The 26385-nt window shown below is 28.2% G+C and overlaps 1 protein-coding gene across 1 annotated transcript; it reads left to right on the forward strand.

Annotated features, from left to right (window-relative positions):
• The first annotated feature begins 354 nt into the window (after positions 1-354).
• Smu1 (Smu1 spliceosomal factor) lies at positions 355-26038 on the forward strand. Its single transcript, XM_075374968.1, has 11 exons — positions 355-503; positions 1054-1120; positions 3145-3288; positions 5462-5576; positions 8687-8875; positions 11977-12206; positions 15676-15899; positions 17351-17452; positions 19285-19468; positions 21292-21444; positions 25850-26038. Exons 1-11 carry the CDS (start codon positions 478-480, stop codon positions 25946-25948), a joined length of 1533 nt encoding a protein of 510 aa, XP_075231083.1. The 5' UTR covers positions 355-477; the 3' UTR covers positions 25949-26038.
• The last annotated feature ends 347 nt before the right edge of the window (positions 26039-26385 follow it).

A 26385-nucleotide genomic window follows, 5' to 3' on the forward strand; every position in this document is an offset into this window, starting at 1 on the left:
TCTCTCTATCATAGTATCAACATAAAATTAAGTCCTGAAAGAATAATGCGACCAGGAATCAGTGCGTACGATTGTCATTTTGCTCTCTGAATGATAAAAAAAATACTCTAAAAATTTCGATAGCACAGTAAAGAGAAAAATATTAAGGAAAAACAATATAAATAATCGAGTTTCAGGCTTTAACTATTATTTGTTAAAAGATAATTATAAATAATATTCGAATGATTAACTAATTTTAAGCTGAAAGAAATTTCATTCATTACTGAATAATTGAAGTAATTAATTTTCATGTTAAATTTTACACCGTTTGTTTTTTAATCTTTTATGTTGGTATGTCTAACAGCTGTTTGCTGAGGTTTACTTTGTGTTTGTTGTGGGTAACGTGTATAGGTTACGTAAAGATTATTTCTTTATTACTTATCAGTAAAGGGTTCGCTACTGATTTCAATAAAATAGCGTTTTTTATTCTAATCTACAATGTCTATTGAAATCGAGTCGGCAGAGTAAGTTTTGCAATTATACATTATTTTGGTCTAGTTTGAGGAGTAGTATGGGTATTATAATCTATATTTTTATGGTCTTAACTGAATGAGTTGCTATTGTTTATTGACTGATGAATTAATTCTGATTTGAAAAATTATAAACATTTTATGGGTTTATTCACTATTTCCCAAGGTTAGTAATTTTGTAAATCCATGATATATTCTGCTTGTTAATCCATGATATATTCTGATTACTTTTTAACTTGCAGATCAGTTTTAAATTAGTTTTTGATCTCTTGAAAAGTTAGTATGTTACTGAAACTTACAATTATATGACCCAAATTTGTGTATCACCAATCGTCGTATTATGGAACAATTATTGGCAATGCCAGAGGCTTATCTTGGTAACATCCAGAAATATGGTTATTAATTTTAAATTAATAACCATAATCTAATAAAGCTAACCATACTAATTTAACCAAAAATTAATCATGGCAAAATTTAGTAAGTATTATTTTTTTAAATTTATTTTCCATTGTGTTGCATAATTAAAGTATTATTTATTTTACAGTGTAGTTCGTCTAATCCAGCAGTATTTAAAGGAATCAAATTTAATAAAAACTCTTCAAACACTACAGGTAATTCAGATAAAAAATTCTGTAAATATATTTTAATTGTCTTGTAATTATTATATTATTTTTATTCATGTTTGTATTAATAAAAAGTGTAACAAGTAGCATCTGAACTTCAAAATAATTGTTTGTAAAAATAAATTCTCATTTATTTACAGCCAGTTATTATTAATTTTGAACTCTTCTTTTCATATGTTGAGCCCTTTCATAGAGATCTCTGCTTCATTAGAATATATACATTTTGGATTAAAAACATTTTTTTTTGTGAAAAAAATTTTTAATATTTTTTTGGTACCAAATCAACGGGAAATAATAATTATTTTTTGTATATTGCTTTGACTGGCAGTAAATAAACATAATAATAGTATCAAATGATAATTGTGTATCTTGTAACCATGTATTATTGCGTAAACCAATATTTGATTACAAGTTTGTTTTTTTCATAGCCACCTATCACGTCCATTTAAATTCAATATCGTTAGATGTACTCATTCAATATAACCATTTATATGTAATTATTTTATTAATATAATTTAACATAACCTACACTCGCTTTGCTTGATAATCATAACTAATTTAATGTTTTGAGTATTTAAATAATAAATTCAGTAATTATTGCAATTATTTATTATTTTAATAATCAAAACATTACTGTTAATTAGTCAAGGTTAGTGAGCAAAGCGAGCATAGGTTAAGTTTTATTCATTTATCTGTAATTATAAGCAATAATGTTTATAAAATTTTAGTTGATTTGGGCAAGAATTTTTGGGTAGCATAAATTAAAAGGTTTCATCGTAGTCACCAACATAGAATGAAATATTCTGCTGCTGTTATTGCAGTCTCTAGCAGATAATATGGCATTTTTCAAGAAAATGTCCGCAGCCTGTCTGTAGTTAGTCAATTGTCACAGTTAATTATTAGATGGCGCCACTGAAAGGAGAAAATAAATAGTATTTATTTATTTTTTTAATACATACATAGTACACTGTTATCGTTAAAATAATACAGCGATATTGTAATAATAAAATAGTAAAATAAAATTTAGTATTTTTTGAGTACAGTAATTTACATATAATTATCATTTACTATATAACCTAACCTGTATTTCTGCTTTAAATGTGATTCTTAATTTACATGATTCCCAGAACACAGTAGCCATACACTTTCTGTTGGAGAAGGTTTGCTTGAACTTCTTTGGTTTACTGGGAGAATGAGAATGCATCCACTGTTTGGATTGTTCTTTTGTTTGTTCAGTTTCAAAATGGACCCATGTCTCGTCCCCTGTGACAATTTTGTTCAAAAAATCTTCTCCTTCATTGTGGTAGCGCTGGAGAAACGTTAGGGAGGCATCCATTCTCATTGTTTTGTGATGGTCGGACAGCATCATGGGAACCATACAGCATCTCGCATACAGTTTGCGGTACTGAAGTCTCTCATTCACAATGGTGTAGAGAGCTGACCTTGAAATTTCAGGAAACGAATCACTCAATACAGAAATTGTGAACCGACGATTTTCTCTAATTGCCTCATCCACTCGCTCAACGAGATCATCGGTTGACACTCGCTTCCTTCCCTGACTGCCTGCATCATGAACATCTGTACGTCCTGCTTTAAAGTTCCTGCACCATTGTCGCACTTTGCTGTCACTCATTGAAGTTTCACCATACACATTACTTATTCGTCAATGAATTTGAGTTGCATTACACCCCTCAGCCTGAAGAAATCGAATTACCGCACGCACTTCACACTTGGCGAGAGATGCTATTGCTGTAGACATGTTTACATGCCAGCTGCGTGTTCAGAACTAAACGAAGTGATGCGATGTGATTGAAGGCCATACTAGAGATGCTGCGCAACATATATGCGCAAAGGTTCATCCGATTTTTGCGCCGGTTTTTATTTCCCGACCGATAGAACCGTGAAAAAAATAACCCTCATAGTATGATTAAGTGTATATATGCGCATTTGTGAATGTTGTTTGTGTGTTTTTGTTTTAAAAAGTTTGTTAACATTTTTCCTTTTTTTTTTAGGAGGAGACTGGTGTATCATTGAATACAGTAGATAGTGTTGATGGGTTTGTATCTGATATTAATAACGGACACTGGGATACTGTACTTAAAGCTATACAATCGCTGAAATTACCTGATAAAAAACTGATTGATCTTTATGAGCAGGTAAATATTATGAAAATATAATTTTATTGTTTATATGTCTTAGGATAATTAAAAAAAAAAAAAAATCAGATTAGTTTATTTTGTTTCAATTCATGGCATTTTCTTCTTTTCATAATGAAAAGAAGAAAATACCATAACTTTGAGGTTTAAAAACAAGATGATTCATGCTTAATAATTCATTAATTCTTTAAGTAATGTACTGTTACTGATTGTGGCGGAGACATTTTGCAGCTTAAATTCTGCAATCTGTGTATTATTGCAAGCAGACTGTGTGAAAATAATGTCCAAATTGATTTCATATGGACCATATTATTTTCATATTCTGCATTCATAACTCATTAGTTCTTATAATTGGTATATTAATCAATCAACTGCAAAGTAATTTAATCAACAAAGTATGTTTTAGGAAAATAAGCAGGATAAAATTGGTTTTAGGTGTTCTGTGCTCAGTGAATCATGATGAGCCAAGGGGAAAGTGTTTATTAATGTTGGTACTGCAGTTATTCTTGTTTTGTGGTCATATTTTTGCTATTGATGACTTAAAACTGATTAAGTTGTAAAACACATATTTCAATTTGCCAATTTGTGTGATTAGATTGCTACTATATTACCCTAATAGATAAGATTACCCAGCCCTACAGAATATAATGGGAACAATCTGTATACATACACTCTAGAGGGAAAATCTGTAAATGATATTGTATTGCACATATAAGTACATTCTTTAGATTCTATTGTTTACAAACTATTCCACAAAAATATTTAAAAATATAAAAGATTTTTTTTCCACAAAAAAATTATTAACTAAGTATGGTTACTTCCATGTGATGTTAGAATTTGAAGTAGAAGAAACACAACTGGACCTTTTTCTGCTAGCAGGTACCACTTTTTTTTCTCAACAATAACAATAAAACATGAATTTTTACATTTATATAACAATAACCAAATAACATTTTTACTGAAAAAGGACCAATTTTCCATATTAACAATCAATCTTGGATTAGTCTTCTATATTTTTTTATTTCTACTCATTGATTTTATTCAAACATGGGTTTTCCAAATGTACCTGAGAGAGGTCCAATATAAGCATTATTGCTTATAATTATAAATATAATTTACCAAAGTTAACTTATGCTTGCTTCGCTCATTAACCTTGACTTGTGACCAAAGTGAGCATAGGTTAAGTTTGGTTAATTATATTTATAATTTCTCTGCAAATAACCAATGATTTAGAAATAAAAAAGAGGTACCTACCTGCTTACCTAAAAAGGTCCACATAACCAATCAACAGTCACTTTCCTCTTTCAGAAAAGATCGGGTTTACATAAATCACTGAAAGTCTACTTCATTTTATCTTCATCGACACAACTTTATTCTCTAATGCAAAGAAAATTTGAGATAATTTTGACCTGCACTGATTTAAATAAAGCAGAATTCAGAAAACAGGAATTTTATTTGCATATAAAAGTAATGTATTATAGCAAAATTATTGTCTGAATTTCTTAAAACCAGCCGTCAAATACTGAAGTAATTCGTATATAGAAAGTGTACCATAAAGTACTGCTAATAACTTTTCAATGTGTAACTGAAGGTTATCATTTTTAATTTTTCTCAATTCTTATTGGTAATCATGTTTTTATTGCATATTTGTTTAACTAATATTAATAGTTGATCTTGAACAGTGGTTTAATAAAAAAATTTAACTTGATTTTTTAAGTTTTTGTACTATATTGATTAAAATTAACCAGCTAAAAAAATATCTATGGTGGAAAAAATTGTACAAAAAACTAACCCCAAATGTAAAAATTATTAAACTCATATCACTATCTAAAATAGGCTTAGTCCCTGCTTAGCAGATGAAAGTTTTTTGCTATTGAAAAAACCTTTCTGCTAGTAGAAAATATTACTAGCTAAAAGGTGTAGTGTTTTGGGCTCCTTTTCAGGATCAGATTTTGTCATCTACATTTTATTATTTTTATTTAATAATTTGATTGTTGGCTTGTATAAAATTTTATTGCTTCATGTACTTTTATGGTTTTCATTATATTGTTGACCTTGAATCGTTTGAGTGTAGATTGTGAAAGCTAATAAAAATAATTGTTACTTATTATATTAATATAGCTATTAGTTTTGTAGATTTACCTACTGTATACAAATATTTGTTTATTTAAAGGTTGTATTGGAATTAATTGAATTGAGAGAGTTAGGTGCTGCCCGTTCCTTACTGAGACAGACAGATCCTATGATTGTCATGAAACAACAAGAGCCTGAACGTTATATTCATCTGGGTAGGTGATTTACTTATTCATTGTAATTAGCTTCATATATTAATCTATGAAATATGACACTTTTCATAATTGTGTTAATCATATCTGTGGAAGCATGTGTAGGAATTTTTTATACTCAGAATATAGCCATTCAAATTGTGAATATATTAGTTAGCGCAACTAAACTGTTGTTTTTGATCAGATCTGAGACACTCCTTAAAATAAAATACCTATTCTCAAGAATAGCAAGCATCCCTTGTCATAATTTTCCCTTTATGTTTTTCACTTGGTGGCAAGTTGATTTGCAAAAATGTATTCAACTAATCGAAAAACGTAATGGGAAAATTATGACAAGGGTTGCTTGTTATTCTGAAAGTAATATTCAGCTCTGAAAGTGACACTTTTGTTTTGTTTACCATTCAGATTAGCAGTATATTAAATCATTACACTTAGAAAAGCCAATTGTATCTTAGTAGTGTTACATTACACATGTCATAAAATAAAGCAAGTAAACTCTTGGTTTATTAAAAAAAGAAACTATGTATTTAGAGTTTTTTCTGTTTTATTATTTACGTGAAAACCTGTTTCATATATTGACATAAGTCAACTTTTCAGAAAAATTTAAAAAATTTTAATTTTAAAATAAAAAAAAAAGAGTTTAAAAAAGTGTTTATATGATTCAGTTTTATTAGCCTCAAATCTTTAACAGTCAATTTAAAGTTTTGACTTTGTTTAGATTGGCATTCTCAGACCCCTATTTCTAGTTTTACTAAATATATTAAATTTATTTTTCAAGTTTAAATAATTGTTTGTGATTTGCTTGAGTAATTTGAATGTTTATAGATAACTTGTGTACTAGTTGATTAATATTTTTACTAAAAGTTGTTAGAATTTGAAATAAATTGAGTGATTTGGCTATCTTGGGGAGGAGTGGATGTAGTAGAATATGGAGATAGAATGGTATGGTGAGCTATCATGTAGGGACAGAGCTAATAAAGGGCTATTGTAATCAAACAAAAAAGAAGAAAAATTACTTTTATTATTCTGTTTTGGAAGCTATTTTACTTACTTCATAAATTGTGTAATAGTTCATAGTATAGAATTAATAAATCACAAGATTAAATTTTCTATAAATAAATTTTATTCTGAAAAGTTGATATTTTTATGAAATAGGTGAGAACTCTTGATTATTTACATAATATATCATTTTTTTCCTCAGTGCTATTTACATAGTATCAATTGTTATTTTTCACTGGTTACTAGTTTTTGATGTCTTGTCATACAGCATGACAAAATTGCTGATTTCAAATTCAATAAATCAGAAATGGTGATAAAAATATGTATAGTTGAGTAAGTAATGCTTTGTGGCATATCTAACAATGCAAGGATAAAAAACAACTTGCTGCATTGAGTATGAGAGAATAAAAATTAATAAGCTGGCAATGGAAATCTCCATCCTGATATGATCTGATGTTCTGCAATACTTTTAACATCTCGGGGAGTTGCATCCTAGAAATTAAAGGTTATTAAGTAAAAAAAAAAGGCCAGTGATGAAAATCAAAACACTTCTAAATCATTTTAGGTAAACAAGATCAGGTGTAATTCAGTTGTATGTTGTTGGTATGTATGAGTGGCTAATCTGAATGCAGTAGTTAGTGTCTCTTAAAATTTATATTAAAAAAAACCTGTCATAATTTTATAATATGTCAGAAGTAACAGTATTACAAATGCTGTTAATGTACTCTACAATAATACCATCCATGTGGTTAACTTTCATAGGTATACTTAAAATGCAAAAATGAATCTCATTTATTTTTTGACAAATAACACTCATTTCATTTACATCTCTTAGTGTTATTTATCAGTGATACTTAATGACTTTATTTTCTATTTCAAAAGGTAATATTATAACTACTGTACTATTAATAGGTAATAATTACATAGAAAAAATCTGAATAAATTTAAAGATCCAGGAAGAGTAGATATATAAGAAATCACTTGCCTTTATTTTTATTGTTAGCAACATTTGATATTAGTGGTATAAACAAAAAGCAGTCACTTAAATAAATAATTAAACTATTGGGTTTTTGTCTGATTCTTTACTGGATCTGAAGTAATATCCGGTAAGTGTAAAATTTTTGCCCTTTTCCGAAGGACACTAATAAGATGCCCTTTACAAAAAGTGCATGAATGTCGTGTCCAAAATTATTTTTATAGGGTAATTAATTTTGTAACGGGCAAAATAGCCAAAATAATGGACATCATAAAATTTTTACTGAGAAGAAAATTATTTTTAATTGTGATATTATCCTTTTCCAAAAAACAAACTTTAAATTTACTCTTTGGATTTTTAACGTTTATCTTAGTTTGGTACGTGCTATAATCAAATTAAGATTGAATGATTAGAATTGTCAGTGATCAGTTTTGTTATTACAAATATTCTGTAATGCTAAACCAGCTCATTTGTTAAAAGATGTACAGTGGGAATAATTTACGTCAACCAGTGGATATTTAACAAGCAAAATTTAAACTTACAATTATGGAAGACTTTTGCAAAGCGGTGTAAATATCATACTGAAAAAATTAGTTATTGGATGATAATAAAAATAACATCAATCAAAGAAATGAGTGCAATATGGCAGTCTTATTCACTCAGTCTGATATTTATTATGTTGTTTTATATATGGCATTTGTTGTGACAGGAGTTAGTTGGCTGTTTGCAGCAGTCATAACTGGTCAGCCTACATTATTATGTATAGGTATTTGTTACTAGATTGAAATGACTTCATTTCTGGTACACTTTGGTTTTTGATTTCACTAACACTGTCATAATGTCAACTTAGGACAGAAAAGAAAAATTAGTCGCCGTGTAGTTATTTCACTATTCTATGAATATTTCATTCATGAAAGTAATTTTAAAACTTTTGAATAATTATTGAGTATTTGACTGTGGAAGTGAATTTTTTTTTAATAATTGTGTGTATAAAATACTGTAATCAGGATGGGTTAGGAGTTATATAAAATACTAAAAATCCTATTTGTTCGCAGCTAGGTTTGAGATCAGTTTTCAAGTGAAAATCTATTTGAAATAGTTCAGACTTGTTTGTCAAATAATTTTTATTTTGTTATAGAAAATTTGTTGGCGCGTTCGTATTTTGATCCTCGTGAAGCATACCCAGAAGGTGTTAGTAAAGAAAAGAGACGTGCTGCTATAGCACAAGCATTGTCAGGAGAAGTGTCTGTAGTACCATCTTCCCGTTTACTTGCTCTTTTGGGACAAGCTCTTAAATGGCAGCAGTATCAGGGTTTACTACCACCTGGTGAGTTGAAGAAGATTAATAATGTACACTACAGTTCATTGTATTAAAGCCCTCTGTTAAATGTTTGGAGTTTTGTTGTAAATTGTGTCATTTTTTAATTTATATGGTGTTATATATATAACAAGAGTTGTCTTCAGTTCAAACAATTGTTGATTATTATTGAATGTGTATGTTTAACTTGCAAATGCAGTGGTTGGGAAAGACAGCTGCTAAACTCTTCCCATGTATTTTCCAGTGTTATAATCATGTTGAACTATGCTTGAAGTATTAAAATTATATATATATATATATGTTAATTAGCTATAAAGATTATGTATCTTAAATGATGTTACATGTACATTTATTTGAATATGGATCTTGTAGATGTCTATATGTCATATAATACAAAAAAAAAACTGAAAAGTTAGGTAATTTATGAGAAAGTATTTATTTTACCTGCAATTAATTGGGTACAAAAAAATTGAAGAATAAACAAAAATGTTTGAGATTTACTATTTTGACTTTAATTACATTTTTAAAAATAGTAAATTTAAAAAAAAAATTTAAATAAATGAGAATTTGTAGTCAAATTAATTCATTTTTCTTTATTTTTCAACTAGGATACCTGTAATATAAATAATTATAATTATTTTACATTGATCAGTTGGTTGGAATAATTAATATACATGAATGACCAACATCTTAAAAAGGAGAAAATAGAAACAGGTAGAATGAAAATTAATTACTTTTTTAGCTACTATTTAACTAGTCTTCCCATAAGAAATTCACACAATTTAGAAATCCATTATTTATATTATATCATATGCATTGGAAACAGATGAAATAATTTTTCTATGTTTGACTTATGTCTTGTCAATAAAACACTCCGATTACACTTGAGTATTCCCACTACTTAGGATTTTATTACCGTTTTGGATAAAGCCAATCAAGATCTCTGGAACTCCTGTGCTATCATTGATCAGTTTATTAATTTCAGCATATACTAATTCCACATGCTGTTTGACCTAATAAGCATAGTCAAATTGCCCTTTTTGCCCAAAATAAATCCTTTCATTTTCTTTAAAATTCACTGCATTTCATAACAAAATGAATAATGTGATTACAGGTTATGTTCTTTCCATCACATATAGCATTGAGCCTTGTTATGTGATGTAGTTACAAATATGCATTTAATAATTCTTGTTTATAAAGTCATTCAATAGAATGATGGCAAGAGTTTTTTCACACCAAAAGACTTATTTACTCTGACCAACTTGCAAATTGACATTTAAAATTGTTTAAAATATAAAAAAATATATATATATGTATTTTGATGAAATAAAGCTACATATCATCACAGAAATGGATGTTCTTAATGGATATAGGCCTTTTTTTCAATAAATATGTGATAGTAATTTCATGTTTTTTAATTTGAAAATGTGAAATTTTTGTTCCTCTAACCCTGGTTTTTTTCTCCTAACCCATTTACGTATTATGCCGCTAGATAGCAATATTGATAGTACTAGTATACAAGCAATATTGATACAAAACTTGATAATGTATACTTGAAATAATAAAATTTAAAAGAAAATATACTACAGCTTGTTTTAATGGTAAATACTCTTACGTAAATGAAAGTACTGAAGATGAAACAATTTATTTAACTCTTCACTTCATTAAAAGATAATAAAAGCATTAATTTACAGGTGATTATACTAGTTTTATTAAAAAAGGAATAAATAAAACAGAAATAAATTGATAACATTTGTATTCTAAAATTACAACTATTTGGTGGCACTGGGGTCGTGATATTTTGAAAAATTGTATTTATGGTCCGTTTTAGCTCACATTTGGAATAAAGACGTATTTTACAAAAAAAAAAAATGGACCCGCTAGGTGATGCTGGGATTGTGATATTTTGAAAAATTGTACATATAATGAATATTTATATATATATATATATATATATATATATATATATATATATATATATATACACACACACACACACACACACACACACACACACACATTACATATACATACACATATACACAAACAAATAACATGTATGCAAACATGTCTATACAAACATATATATTATTTATTCATTGCCTTATATTTATTTGGAATTAATATTTAACTGTTGTACCGTTTTGATACCTTTATTTTTTGATAATTTTGAATTAACACTATTAAAACATTTTTTTTTTTTTATTAGTGCTGAATGTTTTCACATTATTATTGCAATTGCTCAAATCAATGAAAATAAAAACTCAAATACTAATAGATGATTAGAAAAACTGATCAGTATTAATTTCATTTTTACTGCAGTGAAAAAAAAAAAGAAGATTTTCATTCATGAAGATCAATTGCTTCATTTGATGAGAATTTTGAAGTTGTTTTTTCATAAAAATAAGAAGAATCTTCTTTTTATTAATAGATGACTAGTTATTGACTAGACTTGATATATCGTCTAAAATTTCACAGAATTTAACAAATGAAAAGAAAGAAAAAAACAAATGTTACAAAACTCCCAAAACAATAAAATTGTTAAGGTTTTTGTGAGAGTTTGCCATGAAATGAAAACATCAAAAATTAAAATTCACCAATTTATTTATTTATAATTTTTCAGAAAGACTGTCCGAATTAAAAAAGTACAGATATGTATGAAAGATGAAATAACAATTGATATATTTTTCCTACTTCATTTTCTCAAACACAAAAATATACTCTGTTAAATATTTTCTTTCTGCTCTACTAATATTATAACTAAATGATAGAACATTTTTAATATAAAACAAATACGAAATCATGGAGAAATAATTGGAGATAAACAATTTTTTTATATACTTGTATATGTGCTTAATTAACACAAATCATAATAAAAAATTCATCAAATATGTTGATTGAAAATGCAAAAACTCTTGCTGGCCCAATTTCATACTTTAAACAACTTCATAAATCCTAATAATTATGATTCAACTTAATGAATTAATTTATCAAGGTAAGCTTGTTAATTAAGCTCCCCATTCAGGATTATATCTAGTTATTTATGACTTTTGACAACCATTCATAGTGAAACACTAAAATTAATAAAGTTTACTTCACATTTTCTATAGGTACAACGATTGATTTGTTCAGAGGTAAAGCAGCTATAAGAGATCAAGAAGAAGAAAAATATCCTACCCAATTATCAAAACAAATAAAATTTGGACAGAAATCACATATTGAGTGCGCTCGATTCTCACCAGATGGTCAGTTTCTTGTGTCTGGTAGTGTTGATGGTTTTATTGAAGTATGGAATTTTACTACGGGTAAAATAAGAAAAGATCTTAAATATCAAGCTCAGGTAAGATGATTGATTACTATGTTAAATATTTATTGTGTTTCACTCTTTCTATTAAATCAGTGTAAAAATTATAAGTGTAATGCTAATTCTTTTATTGTTTCTATTTATTTGCAGTTTTACCTAAACTTATTTTGAAAAGTTACAAAAAAATTAAAGTTTACAGGTTTAGTTTTTTAACATACTCTCATCTCTGTTTCATAAAGCTAGTTGAAACATCTTCTTTTGGCAAACATTGTCACATAATCTTAATTTTCTTTGTGATTTTTTATCCCCCCACTCACCTGAGCAGGACCAACAATTATGTAAAACTCAGCCCAGGAGAGTGTCTTAATGAGCCTTCCCACCTGCCGGCAGTATGTCCAACATGACAGGTAAATCGTTGTGCCCAACTCAGATGAGGATATACCATAAATGACTTCCCCATCACCAGTACCGGGTCTTTTCTTCAATTTCCCCACACCTACTCTCTGGAGTCTCCAGTTGATCATTGGAACCGATATGTCCAGTAAAATAAGCAAAGGCATCCCTCTGGTACGCCAGGTACCTCTCCTGATTGCTGCAGCTCACTTGACCACTCTCAAAACAGCTTAGGTGGTAGATCGACCTCTCCAGAATCCAAATTGATTCACATGAATGCTGGTTCTTGCATTCAGTTCATCAATTATGCGAGACGCCAGCATTCTCGACATTAACCATGTCAATCGTGCACTTCATGTGAGGTGGCAAGATGACTGGATTGCCTCAGTAGATAACAAACTGTGACATGTCAAAGATACTGTGTTGCCATGGGATTCCTCCTACAGGAAGGTTTGCTGAGAGGAAGTGGTCCTCTGTTGATTGTGAATAGGACATACGACAGCTACTCATGGGTGTCTGATGTCACCAGAAAATGCACCGATATGCATATGATGCAAGTGCCACTTGACTATGCACCACATCCTTGTGGATTGCATACATTATGTGGCCTTCCGTTGTAAATTTAAATTGCCGAGGAATATTTGTCAAATCCTGGGCAATAATAAAGAAGTTTTGGAGTTGATATTTTTATTTCTTCGAGCTATTAGTATTTCAAACTTTTTAATATTGTTCTTACATTTTTTTGTACGGTAGTTGTATATTTTTGTTTAACATTTAATTTAAGTTTTTTATTTTGTCCTTGCTTTTAGTATTTTAATTTGACTTTAATCATGTTTTTAAATTTCTACTTTATGCTTTTATTTTATTTTAGTTTTTTATTCTATTAGGTTTTGTATTTATGTTTTATGTTTTGTTTTCCAGGCATTTTTATATAATTTTTAATTGTGAATTTGTTAAATTTAGTTCCTTAAAACACACGCATTGTGTTTGGGCAATGATAATGCCGAAGTGTTTTAGCATCTTCTCCACAGCCTTCCCCATGGTATTGAGCATACAAAATGGCTGATATTCAGGAACTGTGTTTCCACCTTTGCCCTTTGGTATGAAAACCAAACGAGAGTCCTAGCATTTGGGAAAAGTGCCATTCTCCATGCTGTGGTTATCTATGTCCACCATCTCCCGTGGTACCTGCCTAATTAATCCTTTTAGGATGGATGCCAGGATACCATCTGGGCCAGGGCTTCTCCTTTTGCCCAGCCTGAGGATCACAGAATTCACCTCATCCAATAAGAATTGCCTCCTCTCCACTGATGATGTTGATATGTCTCTGATCAACGAAAGGAAATAACCTGGCCATCTGGCTGCGCACTTAATCCTCCGTAAGAATGGACAGGCATCTCCCAAACCTTTTAGTTACGATCTGGTATGCCCGCCACCAGCGATTGTTATCTAAGTCCTCTAAAAGGTCACACCATTTCAAAATTGAAATGGAAATCTCTTGATTTCAAAATTAATGGCCTTCCTGTAGTCAACATATCGTTGGGTGGCTGCTTCATATTCCTCCATGCCTTTCCGCCTGAGTTCTGTTTAACTCTTCTTAGTGGTTGGAGTTCCCAGCACATCTGAGCAATTATGGGGTCCACCAGTACACCGGTGTATAACTTCGGGTACTAGTCGGGAGCAGGGCCATCTCCTACCCAATTACCTCTTGCAACAACTTCAGTGTCAGTCTGAGCCTTCTCTTATCCTGGTTACTATTTCAGACTGCCGATGCGAAAGTTTTTGTGGTGCCCTGCTGTCTAGCGATCCAAATGTTGGATCCTTGTCTCAAGGAATGTTGCAAAATGGTCACTGGCAGTTTCATCAGCCAGCATCCTCCACTCACATAAATTGTGATCCCAATTACAATCCAGAATTGTAAGATCTAAGACCAGCACATGTCCTCTGTGGTATCTTCGTGATTATTGGATAAATTCCTTGCAGTGAATTAAAACTTACTTTTTGTTGACTATTTCAATTTTTAGAACATAAACTAACTCAAAAATTTGATGAACAGCAAGGATTATGGTTTATATCATGATCTTTTGCTACTAAATATTTGTTAACTAGGGATTTTTTGTTAAATAAATAAAAAATACCTAGTTATTCTCATAAAGTCAATGTAGTATGGAGAGATAAATAGCGGCTTCTGAGACAATATTTATGTATACTAATATTTTCTAAAAACAAATCTTTTGACTCGTAGGACTCTAGGTGTATTCTAGGAAGAGTTTAAAGGCCTGGTTTCAACCATTAGTTTATTGCTAAACAGAAAACAAATTTACCATACAAAAAGTCATACCAAAGACAAACTGGCTCTGTAGTTCTTCATCTGCCCAGTATGGACTGATCTAGAGCCATTAGATCCAAAGTGAAAATGAAATGGGAAGCAGGCAAGGTGCTTATCCCACCCACAACCCCCGACAAATCATTTATGTTCAAAGTAGCAACAGTTCATTGGTGATTGGGTGGTCAATGATTAGCTTAAATATATGCCAAGAAAAATTTCTGTTCTAATAGAAAATAAAGAGCTATACAAGAACAAGTTTAAACTTTTTAAATTTCTTTGTATATCTTGGAATGGTATGGTATATGTAAATATTCAGTTGAACGTAAATTGTTCATCCAGATACTCTATGAAGAGTCTCGGATCTATATGACTGAGATCTATGTAAATCCAGTAAAGAGATTTCTAGAACCATCATATCAACTTTATTTTATATAATTTATCCATAAAAAAATTCAGAATATGGATTTTTTAATTTCAGTGATACATTTTAAAATAAGAACATACTTTAAGTATCATTTGATCGGTAGTTGTTATTAACAATAAAAGAAAATAGAATAATAAAAAAGTAATTGATGAAATTAAATTTGTATATCGGTATAATAAATTGTCAAATTGAGGTTATTAAAACTAATCTCTCTATTGATTTACAGTTGTTTAAAAAGCTAAGAGTAATTTTGTTTTTAGCCATCTATTAATTTCAGTTTAAGTAATATTACTTTAACTGAAATTATTTATAGTATGAATATAATTATTTAATGATGGTTATTACTAATTTTGTTTCAGGATAACTTCATGATGATGGAAGAAGCAGTTTTATGTTTAGCATTTAGCAGAGATTCTGAAATGTTAGCTAGTGGATCACAGGATGGTAAAATTAAAGTATGGAAAATTGCTACTGGTCAATGTCTTCGTAAATTTGAGAAAGCTCATTCTAAAGGTGTTACATGTTTACAGTTTTCAAGAGATAACAGCCAAGTTCTTAGTGCATCATTTGATACTACTATACGGTATGTATTTGTTGTATGCATGAAGTGTGTTCTTAAAGTAAGTTCTGTTTTGAATTTCCACCAATTTACACAATGTAGACAGATGGCACTTGCTTAGCTCAGTTATTTCAATCAATAATCAGCAGTTTAGAACTATAGTTTAGTCATTTTGTTGTTAATTGTTAATATTCATTCATTTTTTTTAAATGCTACAATTTGTGATCCCATAAAGTATAAATTACTAGGAGTAATCCTAGTTTTGACAGTAATAAACAGTTCTGCACCTGAAATTCACAGGTTAATTTGTGATGTTTATTGGGTGAATATTATGAATGCTGCTAAAAGTAAGTCAGTGATGTTCATTTCAAGAAGGGCGAACAAACATTCATGATGAATAGTTGCTGGCTGTCAGTAATAATGGATGAATTGATGGAAAATGTATGTGAAAAAATTTAAGAAACTAGTGCTTCATTGTGTCACATACATGTGTCTTTGATGCTTCTTGATCTTTCATTTATTAAGTTTTGACTGAAAGATTGGGCAATAAAAAATTATCTGCCAGATGGCAAGATCTTAACTAACACCATACAAGGAAATGTCTTGCTGCAGGGAATGTATTTTTGCAGCATTATGAAAATGAAGGAGATGAATTTTTTGATCACATTTTTATCAGAGATGAAATTTGGACTTCAAAGCAGCTTTATTGAAACTGTTTAATAGCTGAGAGGGCTACAAATTAGAGTAGATGATCAAAAACATTTTGGAAGAAGTCTACAGTGAAGTCGGTAATAAAGTTCAGTTAAATACCGATCAAAATGTGTACTAATGCATTTGCATCGGTAGCATCCTGAAAAAGGCCAAACTGATGACAGTTATATGTATTCAGATTTAGAGGGTCTACAAGACAACCTCTGATAAAGCCCAAGATGTTTTAGTAGCTGATGGATGTTTTTAATCTAAACATATCCTGTAAATCCAAAACTCTGATTATTTTTTTAGTTTGATCTGGTACAGCAACAGTACTTGAAGCTCACTTTAGTGAAAACATTTGTTTTCAAAAATTTGAGTTTTTGCTCAGTACATTTAACTACATAGTATTCATTTTATATAAATTATTAGAAATACTGTATATGTACCCTTAACTATAATTTCTTCCAACCATTATCTTTGCTGACCAATAATTAATCATTATTCTGGTGAAAACATGTTAAAGATATGTACATGTGTTGCTTGCATTTTTATTCTGTTAATTTACTATTGTTTAATCAGTAATCTTAGGAAAAGGAACTGGATACATCTCACTACTCTTAGGTACGCATCTCTGTGTAGTGATCCAGACTTTAAATAGCAGCTGATGTTAGCATTGTAACAGATAGTTGAATATAGTCTTTTGGTGAATGGCTTTTTTATTCATATATTAGATATTTTTGTAAATTTATTAAAAACAATTGTATTTTAAACCTTTTTTTCAGAATTCATGGTTTGAAGTCTGGAAAAACTCTTAAAGAATTTAGAGGACATAATTCATTTGTTAATGAAGTAGTTTTTACAAATGATGGTCATAGCTTACTAAGGTAATATTAAATACAATTTTTTTATTAAGTTTATTATAAAGACTAAGTTTATTTCACTTTAAGTTTGTGTAATGTAACTTTTTTTAAATAGTTTTTAAAAAACTTAATGAGAAAAAAACATGCTGAGCTTTGCAAGTTTAGCAATGATGTATGAATTGATAGGTCAAAAAGAAATTGGGAAATAAACACATGAAACCTTGTTCTTGCCATACATTTCATATAACACTTTAGAAGTTCTTTTTTTTATTTGTTTTAAAACTTTTATTTTTTCCAATATCTATTCAGAATTAGAGGTTCTATTTCCTGTAATTGAAATAAAGATGGATTTTGTAAAATTGTAGAATAGATTTCTGATATATAATTTGTCATCTCAAAAATAATGTTACAGTTTAAATATGGAGGCATATTGGAGATTATTCAAGATTAAGAGATATAATTTACAATTTTGCTGACATGTGGAATTGTACTTCTAATGAACAACTCAATTAAAATCTAAATAAAACTATGTCATGCAGTGGCATCCAATTTAAGTTTATTATTTTTGCTTATTTTATGTTATATTTATTTATGCTTATATTATTTTTTGTTTATTCTTGTAATTTATCAACCAACAGTCCCTGACTTGACATATTAGCAAATTTTTATTATATTGTTTGTTTAAATAACTAAACAAATTATAACATTTATATCTCATAGCTGTTGTAGTCATTCATTTTAATTTTAGCATAAATACTAACTATAAATTTGAATTCTGTTCGTGCCAATTATAAAAAATTACTTATACATAAATTTGAAGAAACGAAAACCAGAAACTTAATTATTATTGATTTTAATATAAATTTATCTTGATTTTAATTAAATTTATCTTGAGTTAACATTAAAATTTAAAAGAAAACATTTTTTGATTTCTGCAAAATAAGCTTCATTAAGAGTGTGATATGTGATAGAAATTTTAAAAATCTGAACTTTGTAACCTAGATTTAAATGGTTCACTCACATTTTTATTGTCACTACTTTATATGAATATAAATGTCTTTTAAAAAGGGTACAAATGTTATTTGGAAAGGAAAAGTACAAAGCAAATAATTGCAAAAGAAATTGTATTTGCCATTTGCAGTGCCTTAGATGGTTTTATATTAATCCAGGCTTTTACCTAAGCAATGCTGTGTTCGTAGTGTGTGTTTAAAATGGCTATGCCAATTCAAATTGCAAGATATAAGGTACGTTCAATCACTCACTCACATTGTGCAATAGGAGTAATTGCTGCTAAAATTCTATGCCAGAATGAAATAAATAAGCAAAATGTGGTTAATGATTTCATGAATTAAAGCCTTAAAGAATTATTAGAAAAATTAAACTGTATATAAATATTGTCCAGAAGTCATAATATCTGTTCTTCATGAAACCATTTACAAGCAGATTATGCTTTGAGAAATTATGCATACATCGGGTGCCAAAAATAGTGACAGATGGTGATAATATTAAAAATGAAGTGACTACAACACAAATATTTCTCATGTTTTATGAGGATGGAAGAAATAATGTTAGGACTTATGAAACATATCACCATACTCAACATAAAGAAAACAACATACAAATTAAAAACAAACATGATTTTTTAACTATAATAAGAAAACAAAGTAGTAATTCAAATTCACAACACTTATACTAAATCTCAAGTGTATAGTTAAATAAATTGATGTGTGTATGTAAAAAGATTTTTCAACAGTTTTTACCTTATTTCATAATTCAGTATTCCTGAAATCCTTATTTAATTATCAAAATTCTATTAGTAAATAAAAAATTTATTTTATTTTTTTTTTTATTTACAGTGCATCATCGGATGGTACAGTTAAAGTATGGAGCGTTAAATCAACAGAATGTACAAACACATTTAAATCACTTGGTGCTGGAGATGTTGCTGTAAACAGTGTGCATGTGTTACCAAAAAATCAGGAACACTTTGTTGTTTGTAATCGAACAAACACTGTTGTTATTATGAATATGCAAGGACAGGTAATATTATTACTTTTACAAGCATAAAAGTGAATTTAATTTTTACATATTAATTATACACATATATATATATATATATATATATATATATATATATATATATATATATATGTTTCAATTCAATTAAATCACCTACTACGGAATATTGAGATAAGACATGTCTCAATGAATCATGATTCATTATTTCGATAAAGACTGAGTATATGGGATTCCACGAAAGTACTATCATGAAAAATTAAAGTAAGGCATGTCTTATGTCAGTATTCTGTACTAGGTGTTTAATTTAATAGAATTTAGATTGCAATATTATTTATGTTTTTATTTTGTTTATATTTGAATGTAGAGTGATTTGTAATTGTACAGCTTACATGAAGTCAAAGAAAACTTACACAGAAGAAGAATTATTAATATAAAATTCCAGTATGTTGAAAAAATTGATGTAGAAGGTGTTGGATGACAAATGTAAACCTATTTTACTATAACTATTTTAAATAATGTATTTAATGTAATAACTATTTTAAATTTTAAATAAATGTCGATACTTTTTTACAAAAAAAAAATAGTAGTCTTGATAAAAGATTTTAACATTACAAAGATTTTAACATTTTTCAACCATTTATGCAACAAAATTTAAAACAATTTATCATACTATGTGCTGAATTATTATATGGGATGAAATTTCATTCTGTCATATTTTGAATTGATTGAAAATAAAACAGTTTAGTTATGAAAGCAAATTTAGTAATGAGAATGAGTGGCAATTTTTTAATGATCAAAAATATAATTTTATTAACTATTATTTTACAGTGTTAAATGTAATTTGTGGTCATGTATTTTTTTAACATAAAAAAAAAGTCTAACTTAATGTTGTTCGTATTTATAGAGTTTTAATGTTGTTAGCATTTGTTGAAATGTAATCATTTTCTTTAAATTTAAAACCTCTTCTTTTATAGCATACTTAAAAATTGTTAAATTATGTGTAGCTAAGAACTTTAAACCACATTTAAAAGTAAATTTTAGTGATTCATATAATATAGTTCTTGATTTTAATATTCATCGGTTTAAATAATCATTGTCATTGAAAAAGCAGAACCCCCCCCCCCCCCGTTGTGTGCTATGTTATTTTAAAACACAGTACTGCAATCCTAAAAGTGTTAAAGACACTTAAAATATCTGAAAGCAAGAAAAAGTCATGAATATGTTTTGACTAGTAGGCAATAAATTAAGTTTGATTTCCATTTTTTTATGTTTAGTACGAGACCAATTTTTTTTTTTTTTAATATTAATGACAGCAAAATTAAATATAAATTTATTAATTAAACAACAAATAAGTGATACTGCCTTTTAAATAAAAATAAAGGAAAAATATATTAATTGAAGTCTGTTTTCTAGTTTGAAAAATGTTCATTAGCAATTAGCATAATTATCTTTTAAAATGAACCATTTTTGTTTTTCTTGTTAAGGAATACAGTTCCTTTTGTTTTATAATATTTAGTAGATGTGCTATTCTCTGTAACTTTTTTGAATACGTCTCTTGTGAATAGATGGGATTATTTAGGAAAATTCTTAACTAATAAGATGAAGCAAAATATGTTTTTATTAGCTAGAAAAAGTAAAAGAAATCTGTTTTTAAATAATTTCTTAAAATGTTATAACTATTTTAATTATTACTTAGTGTATAATTAGAACTTTCAAAAATGTTCATTTAAGTTACTGAACAGAGCTTACCTCATGCATTATGCCTAGCTATACTTTTTTTAATGAACTGAACTTTTATTTTAGTTTTAATTAATTATTACTTTTTGTATATATTATGTTTTTAGATTGTCAGGTCATTTTCCAGTGGTAAACGTGAAGGTGGTGACTTTGTATGTGCAACATTATCACCACGTGGTGAATGGATATATTGTGTTGGAGAAGATCTTGTGTTATATTGTTTCTCTATTAATTCTGGAAAATTAGAAAGAACTCTTAATGTAAGTGTATTTTAAGAGTTTAAAATTTTATTGATAACTATTTTAATTATCATAGTTATCTTTTTTTTATCATAGTTACCCCATCCTTTAGTCTTTTATTTAGTGGTTGTGCTTAGTTTAGAATTATTTTATTCTATTCGTTTGACCCTTTTATTTTTATTTTTTTAAGTATTAATTAATAAATTTGGAGTTTTGGGTAGCGTTTTTATCATAGTTATGATTGTTAATTAATTAACTGCTAATCAATAATAATTGATTTATTAATGTAGCCTTAATCGGCATCTTATCTGTTTTTTGCATTGTATGTTTCGCATCTTTTTCTATTTTTTGAGTTGTTATACCCTAATTGTAGACAATGGTGTTGCTAAATATTTCCAAAAATTTTGCCTAAAACTTAACCACCCCTTTCTCTAAGGTTATAGCTAAGGTAACATAAAATGTTTAAAAAAATTTAATTGATGATATTTTGGTTTTGATTATTTTAAAACAAAAAATTGGATTTTAAATACATTTTAAAATAAAATACCTTATTATTATAAAATAAATTATTCTAAATTATGTAAAAAAATTTCATATTGATTTGTAATAGTCAAAAGAAATTGTTTTTTCTTTCCAAATACAGATTTTTTTTTGTATTGGTCTCTTCTACTACTTCTGCCTATATGCTCGTACCTACAAGCATGTAGAAGTGCAGTTATTGACTATCAAACTTCTTTAAATGTTCACACCAGTTCCTATGTATCAAGCGTGTCATTGACCAAGAAAATATCGAGATCTCACTGATTGCCACTACTTCATAAAAAATTTAGTTGGGTGTGCAACCTTTTATAAGTTATAAAACGTTCATTTCCATGAAAGTTGTGTTCTTTTCATTAATGATCCCGGTTGCTTTCATATAATTAGAAAATGTATAAAATTAAGTCAGCTTCTTGTATTTTCAAGCATCCAGTGAATTACTACATAGATATATGTTTTTTGATAGGTATTTACAGTGTAAGATTAAACTAGAAATTTGCTCCAGAAATATGTATTACTTTAGTCTGTTTTGGAATATAATGCATAATTCCTGTATAACATTTATAATAATTCCCATTTAGTTTTGTCTGGGATCAAGAAATGCATAAGTTATATTTATTATATATTAAACTAAAAGTTTACAAAATACTTAGTAATCTTCCATTGGTCTCTTGTGTGATCATATCAATTTACGGTATATGCTTGAGGCTTGTCTTATTAATGAGTTATATCCCTCTCTTGTTGAAATATAAAATACATTTTTTAATAATTATAATAAGATAATTTATTTTTTTAAATATATATAAATTATATGTAGGCGAGTGTGTGTGTGTATGTATATATAAAATATTTGAAGTAATATTGTACAGCAAATATGATTATCCGTTCTTATGAATGATTAGATTCCATAAGGATATAACAGTTGTAGATGACTTGACATGAGTTACAAGTTACTTCCAAAAATGGCAGAGCCATCATCAAAAATAACAAAAGCATCCCATGCCAGATTTACTAAGAAACATGACTGAAATGTTTCTTATTGTCTTCTTTACTGAGTCAAACATATAAGGATGCTGAATCTACTGAAAAAATTAACTAATATTGGCTGACAATGGACTTTCCATCATGTTCAGTACAAGGATTTGCTAAATAGTTAACATCACTGCTCTCAAAAAAGGGTACTCTAACTGGTGTTCTTGTGCCTTGTGAGGTGTAACAGCATCTTAAAGATGGTAGTAAGTGAAAGTAAATGTCATGCAGGACTCTGCAATGGAGCTGAGTAGAAGTAGGAGGTCTGTCCATCTCTTCTTGGTAGACCAAACCGGAGTACATAATGAAAAAAGTCAGGAGTATGAACTGAAGTTGAGTTCAATAAGAGAATTGGCTCTATAAAATGTAGAATTAGGTGCGGGGTTCGTGCTTCGATGAAGTCAGTTAGCTAGTTCAGAGGGCAACAATGTAGGACATTCAATATGTCTGGATGAAGCGTACATTGAAGGCAAAAACTGAGTTTATAAAAAACTGATGTAATTGTCTACCCAGACATTTACATTGATGACATCCCAATGAGGCTTGGCTTACTATGAGATGTAAAAGTTAGAGGGCAAAAGACGACTCCCGTTAAAGCCCATCAGGGCTAGGAATGGGGGGGGGGGTGACTGGAAACATCACAAAGTAGGTATCTTCCCCTATGGGGTTGGGATGTTCTTGCGCCTTGTTATGTTTACATGCATTACTTTACAGTTGTAAAGAGACTGGGACGTATAGTGTAATGCTACATGTAAGTGTGTCCCATTCTATTTTGAAACGCTGGATTATATGCAATGCTTCAAATTTTTTGTTAAACAGAGTGCGTCAATTAAACTTTGCTTAAGAACTAAAAACCTTCATAATTTTAGCCAAATAAAGCCTACAAGTTAGCAGGTTACATAAGAAGAAAAGAGCTTTTATAATTAATTAAAGAAAACAAAAGTCAATAAAAGGAAAAGACCTACATAAACAATTTAAATATCTACTCTAGTTTACAGGACACAAGAAACAAAACTAATCGAAAAAGAAGAAAAAAGCTTTTGTAATTAAATAAAGAAAACAAAAGTCATATAAAGGAAAAGACCTATGTAGACAATTTAAATATCCAAGTCTAGTTTACAGGAAACAAGAAATAAAACTAATCGAAAAAGGTTTAATCAGCTAATTAACAATACTTGAAAAATAAAAATTTCTTAATCGTTCAAAACAAGTTTTTAAAACTAAGGTAAACAATAAATCAGACTTAAATAAATATTTAAAAAACCAAAAGAAACTTTTTAAAAAATAACTAAGAAACTAACTTGAAGTATTTCATAAATAAAAGAAAGGCAACAATTTAACGAAGCTTAAAAAATAACTAAAAATCAAAGATGAAAAATGCTAAAAGAAAATTTAAACCAATTGATAATACTATAATATACGGAAAAAGGTGTTTATAAGCGGAACGAAAACTAACATAATATAAGTAAAAGTAAAAACAGAAATGGTAGAACCATAACGATAGTGGTGGGGTTGGTTTAAGTGTGGTGGGGTGGAGGGCTCCCATCACAAAAATTATCATGTTTTTTTATTTTTATTTATTTATTTACAAGTAGTAAATAACTAACTTTTCTTCTAATTTATTAAATAAAAATAAACAGAAGCCATAAATAACGAAAAGACGTATGTTAATAATTAAAATATCAAAGTCTAGGAAATAAGAAATGAGACTAATCAAAAAAGGTTTGAAATCAGTTAACAACATTTAAGAAAAAGAAAGCACTTCTTAGCTGTTCAAAGCAAGCTTTTAAAATCAACAAAAACAAGAAAATGGATTGACAAGTAGTAAATAAATAGTTAAAGAACCAAAAGGACTTTATAAAAAGTGAACTTAGAAATAACCTTAGATTAAAATATTTCATAAATAAATAAAGGCAGCAATTTAAAAAAGTATTAAATGAAAACAGATATAATATTATAAGTAAAACAGAAATGGTAGAACCATATAATGATAGCAGAGGGCTGGGATTAATCAACATGGGGTGAAGGGTCCCCATGCCAAAATTCAAGATCCTAATTAAATATTTTTTAAAGAAAATAAGTAACTATTGAAATTTAAGACATTTATATGTACTTGTATGTAACACTATTTTTATTGAAAATATTTTACTTTTAAACATTTTATATTATGATAAACAGTATGTAAATTTTTTATAGTAAATAATTTTAATATTTACTTGATTTCATTTTAAAACCCAAGATATTTAAAAAAAAATAAAATCTTTAAATGTGTATAGAGAAATTTGGTTTAGTTTGTCATTACAAAGTTTAAAATTAAATTATTATAATTAAAACACTTAGAATAGACAAATAGATCTTAATAAAAATTTACACAGTTATTTCTTTTATTCAAATTTGTAAAATTTAATCAACATTTTGGGGTGATAAATTATCATTTTTTTCGTAATTTCAGTTATTTTTAAATTTGTTTCTAAATCTATTGGAATATTTGTTTAACTATTACATGGTCGGCAACATTAGAAAATCCTAACTTATTGTTTATATAATATCTAAAATGTTGTGTAAACCTTGCCTTAAACGAATAATTAATTTTCCTTATATAAATTTTATTGGTTGTATTATTATTACATTTTTATTAATTCTTACCAATTTTGAAATATTACCTATATCTGAAGTAAGGAATTTGTTTTTCTTAAAAATTACGCAGATTCTGAAAAATTTTATAAATACATCTGATCATTTTCACATATTTATTAATTATAATTACCAGTAAAAATGAATATATATTTAAACATGTTTTCGTCAGCAGCAGTACTTAATCATTTTTTATGTATTTAATATCATTGTTTTATTTTTATAGGTACATGAAAAGGATGTTATTGGTGTATCACATCACCCACATCAGAATTTACTATGCACTTATAGTGAAGATGGATTATTAAGATTGTGGAAACCGTAAAACATTGTTTGCTATTTATTAATATTAATTATAACTTTATTGTATAATTATTTTCTTTTAGGTAAGACATTAAAGTGTTTTTATATCTTGTACTGACTACGTAAAAATCAATTAAGTAATAGATAAGTTGGTGGGCAGAGAGTATATTTTCAATTTTTTTCTATATTATTCTAAGGCAGTATTATGGAAACAAAAAATTATATACATGTTGAAATAATATTTTATATATATAATATATAAAATGAATGGTGTAATTAGATTTCTGACCAGTATAAGTTTTCCAAGTATTGATTTTGCCAGTCAGTTTCATCAGGATTTAAGTATCTTTTCATTTGTATTATTGTATTTATCAATTGTTTATGTTTAATTCACTCATGTTTATTGAAAGAATCTTTGTAAGAATTACTTCTTACTAAATGATAAAGAAAATAAAATGA

This window comes from Lycorma delicatula, chromosome 9, assembly GCF_047948215.1.
Source record: "Lycorma delicatula isolate Av1 chromosome 9, ASM4794821v1, whole genome shotgun sequence".
NCBI classification, from domain to species: domain Eukaryota; kingdom Metazoa; phylum Arthropoda; class Insecta; order Hemiptera; family Fulgoridae; genus Lycorma; species Lycorma delicatula.

What these genes read in the sequence shown, in the direction of transcription:
- Smu1 (XM_075374968.1), top strand. Translation starts at nt 478, where the DNA reads ATGTCTATTGAAATCGAGTCGGCAGA. An exon ending in ATTGAAATCGAGTCGGCAGA is followed by an intron (nt 504 to 1,053) that starts GTAAGTTTTGCA and finishes TTTATTTTACAG; the next exon opens with TGTAGTTCGTCTAATCCAGC. An exon ending in TGAACGTTATATTCATCTGG is followed by an intron (nt 5,577 to 8,686) that starts GTAGGTGATTTA and finishes ATTTTGTTATAG; the next exon opens with AAAATTTGTTGGCGCGTTCG.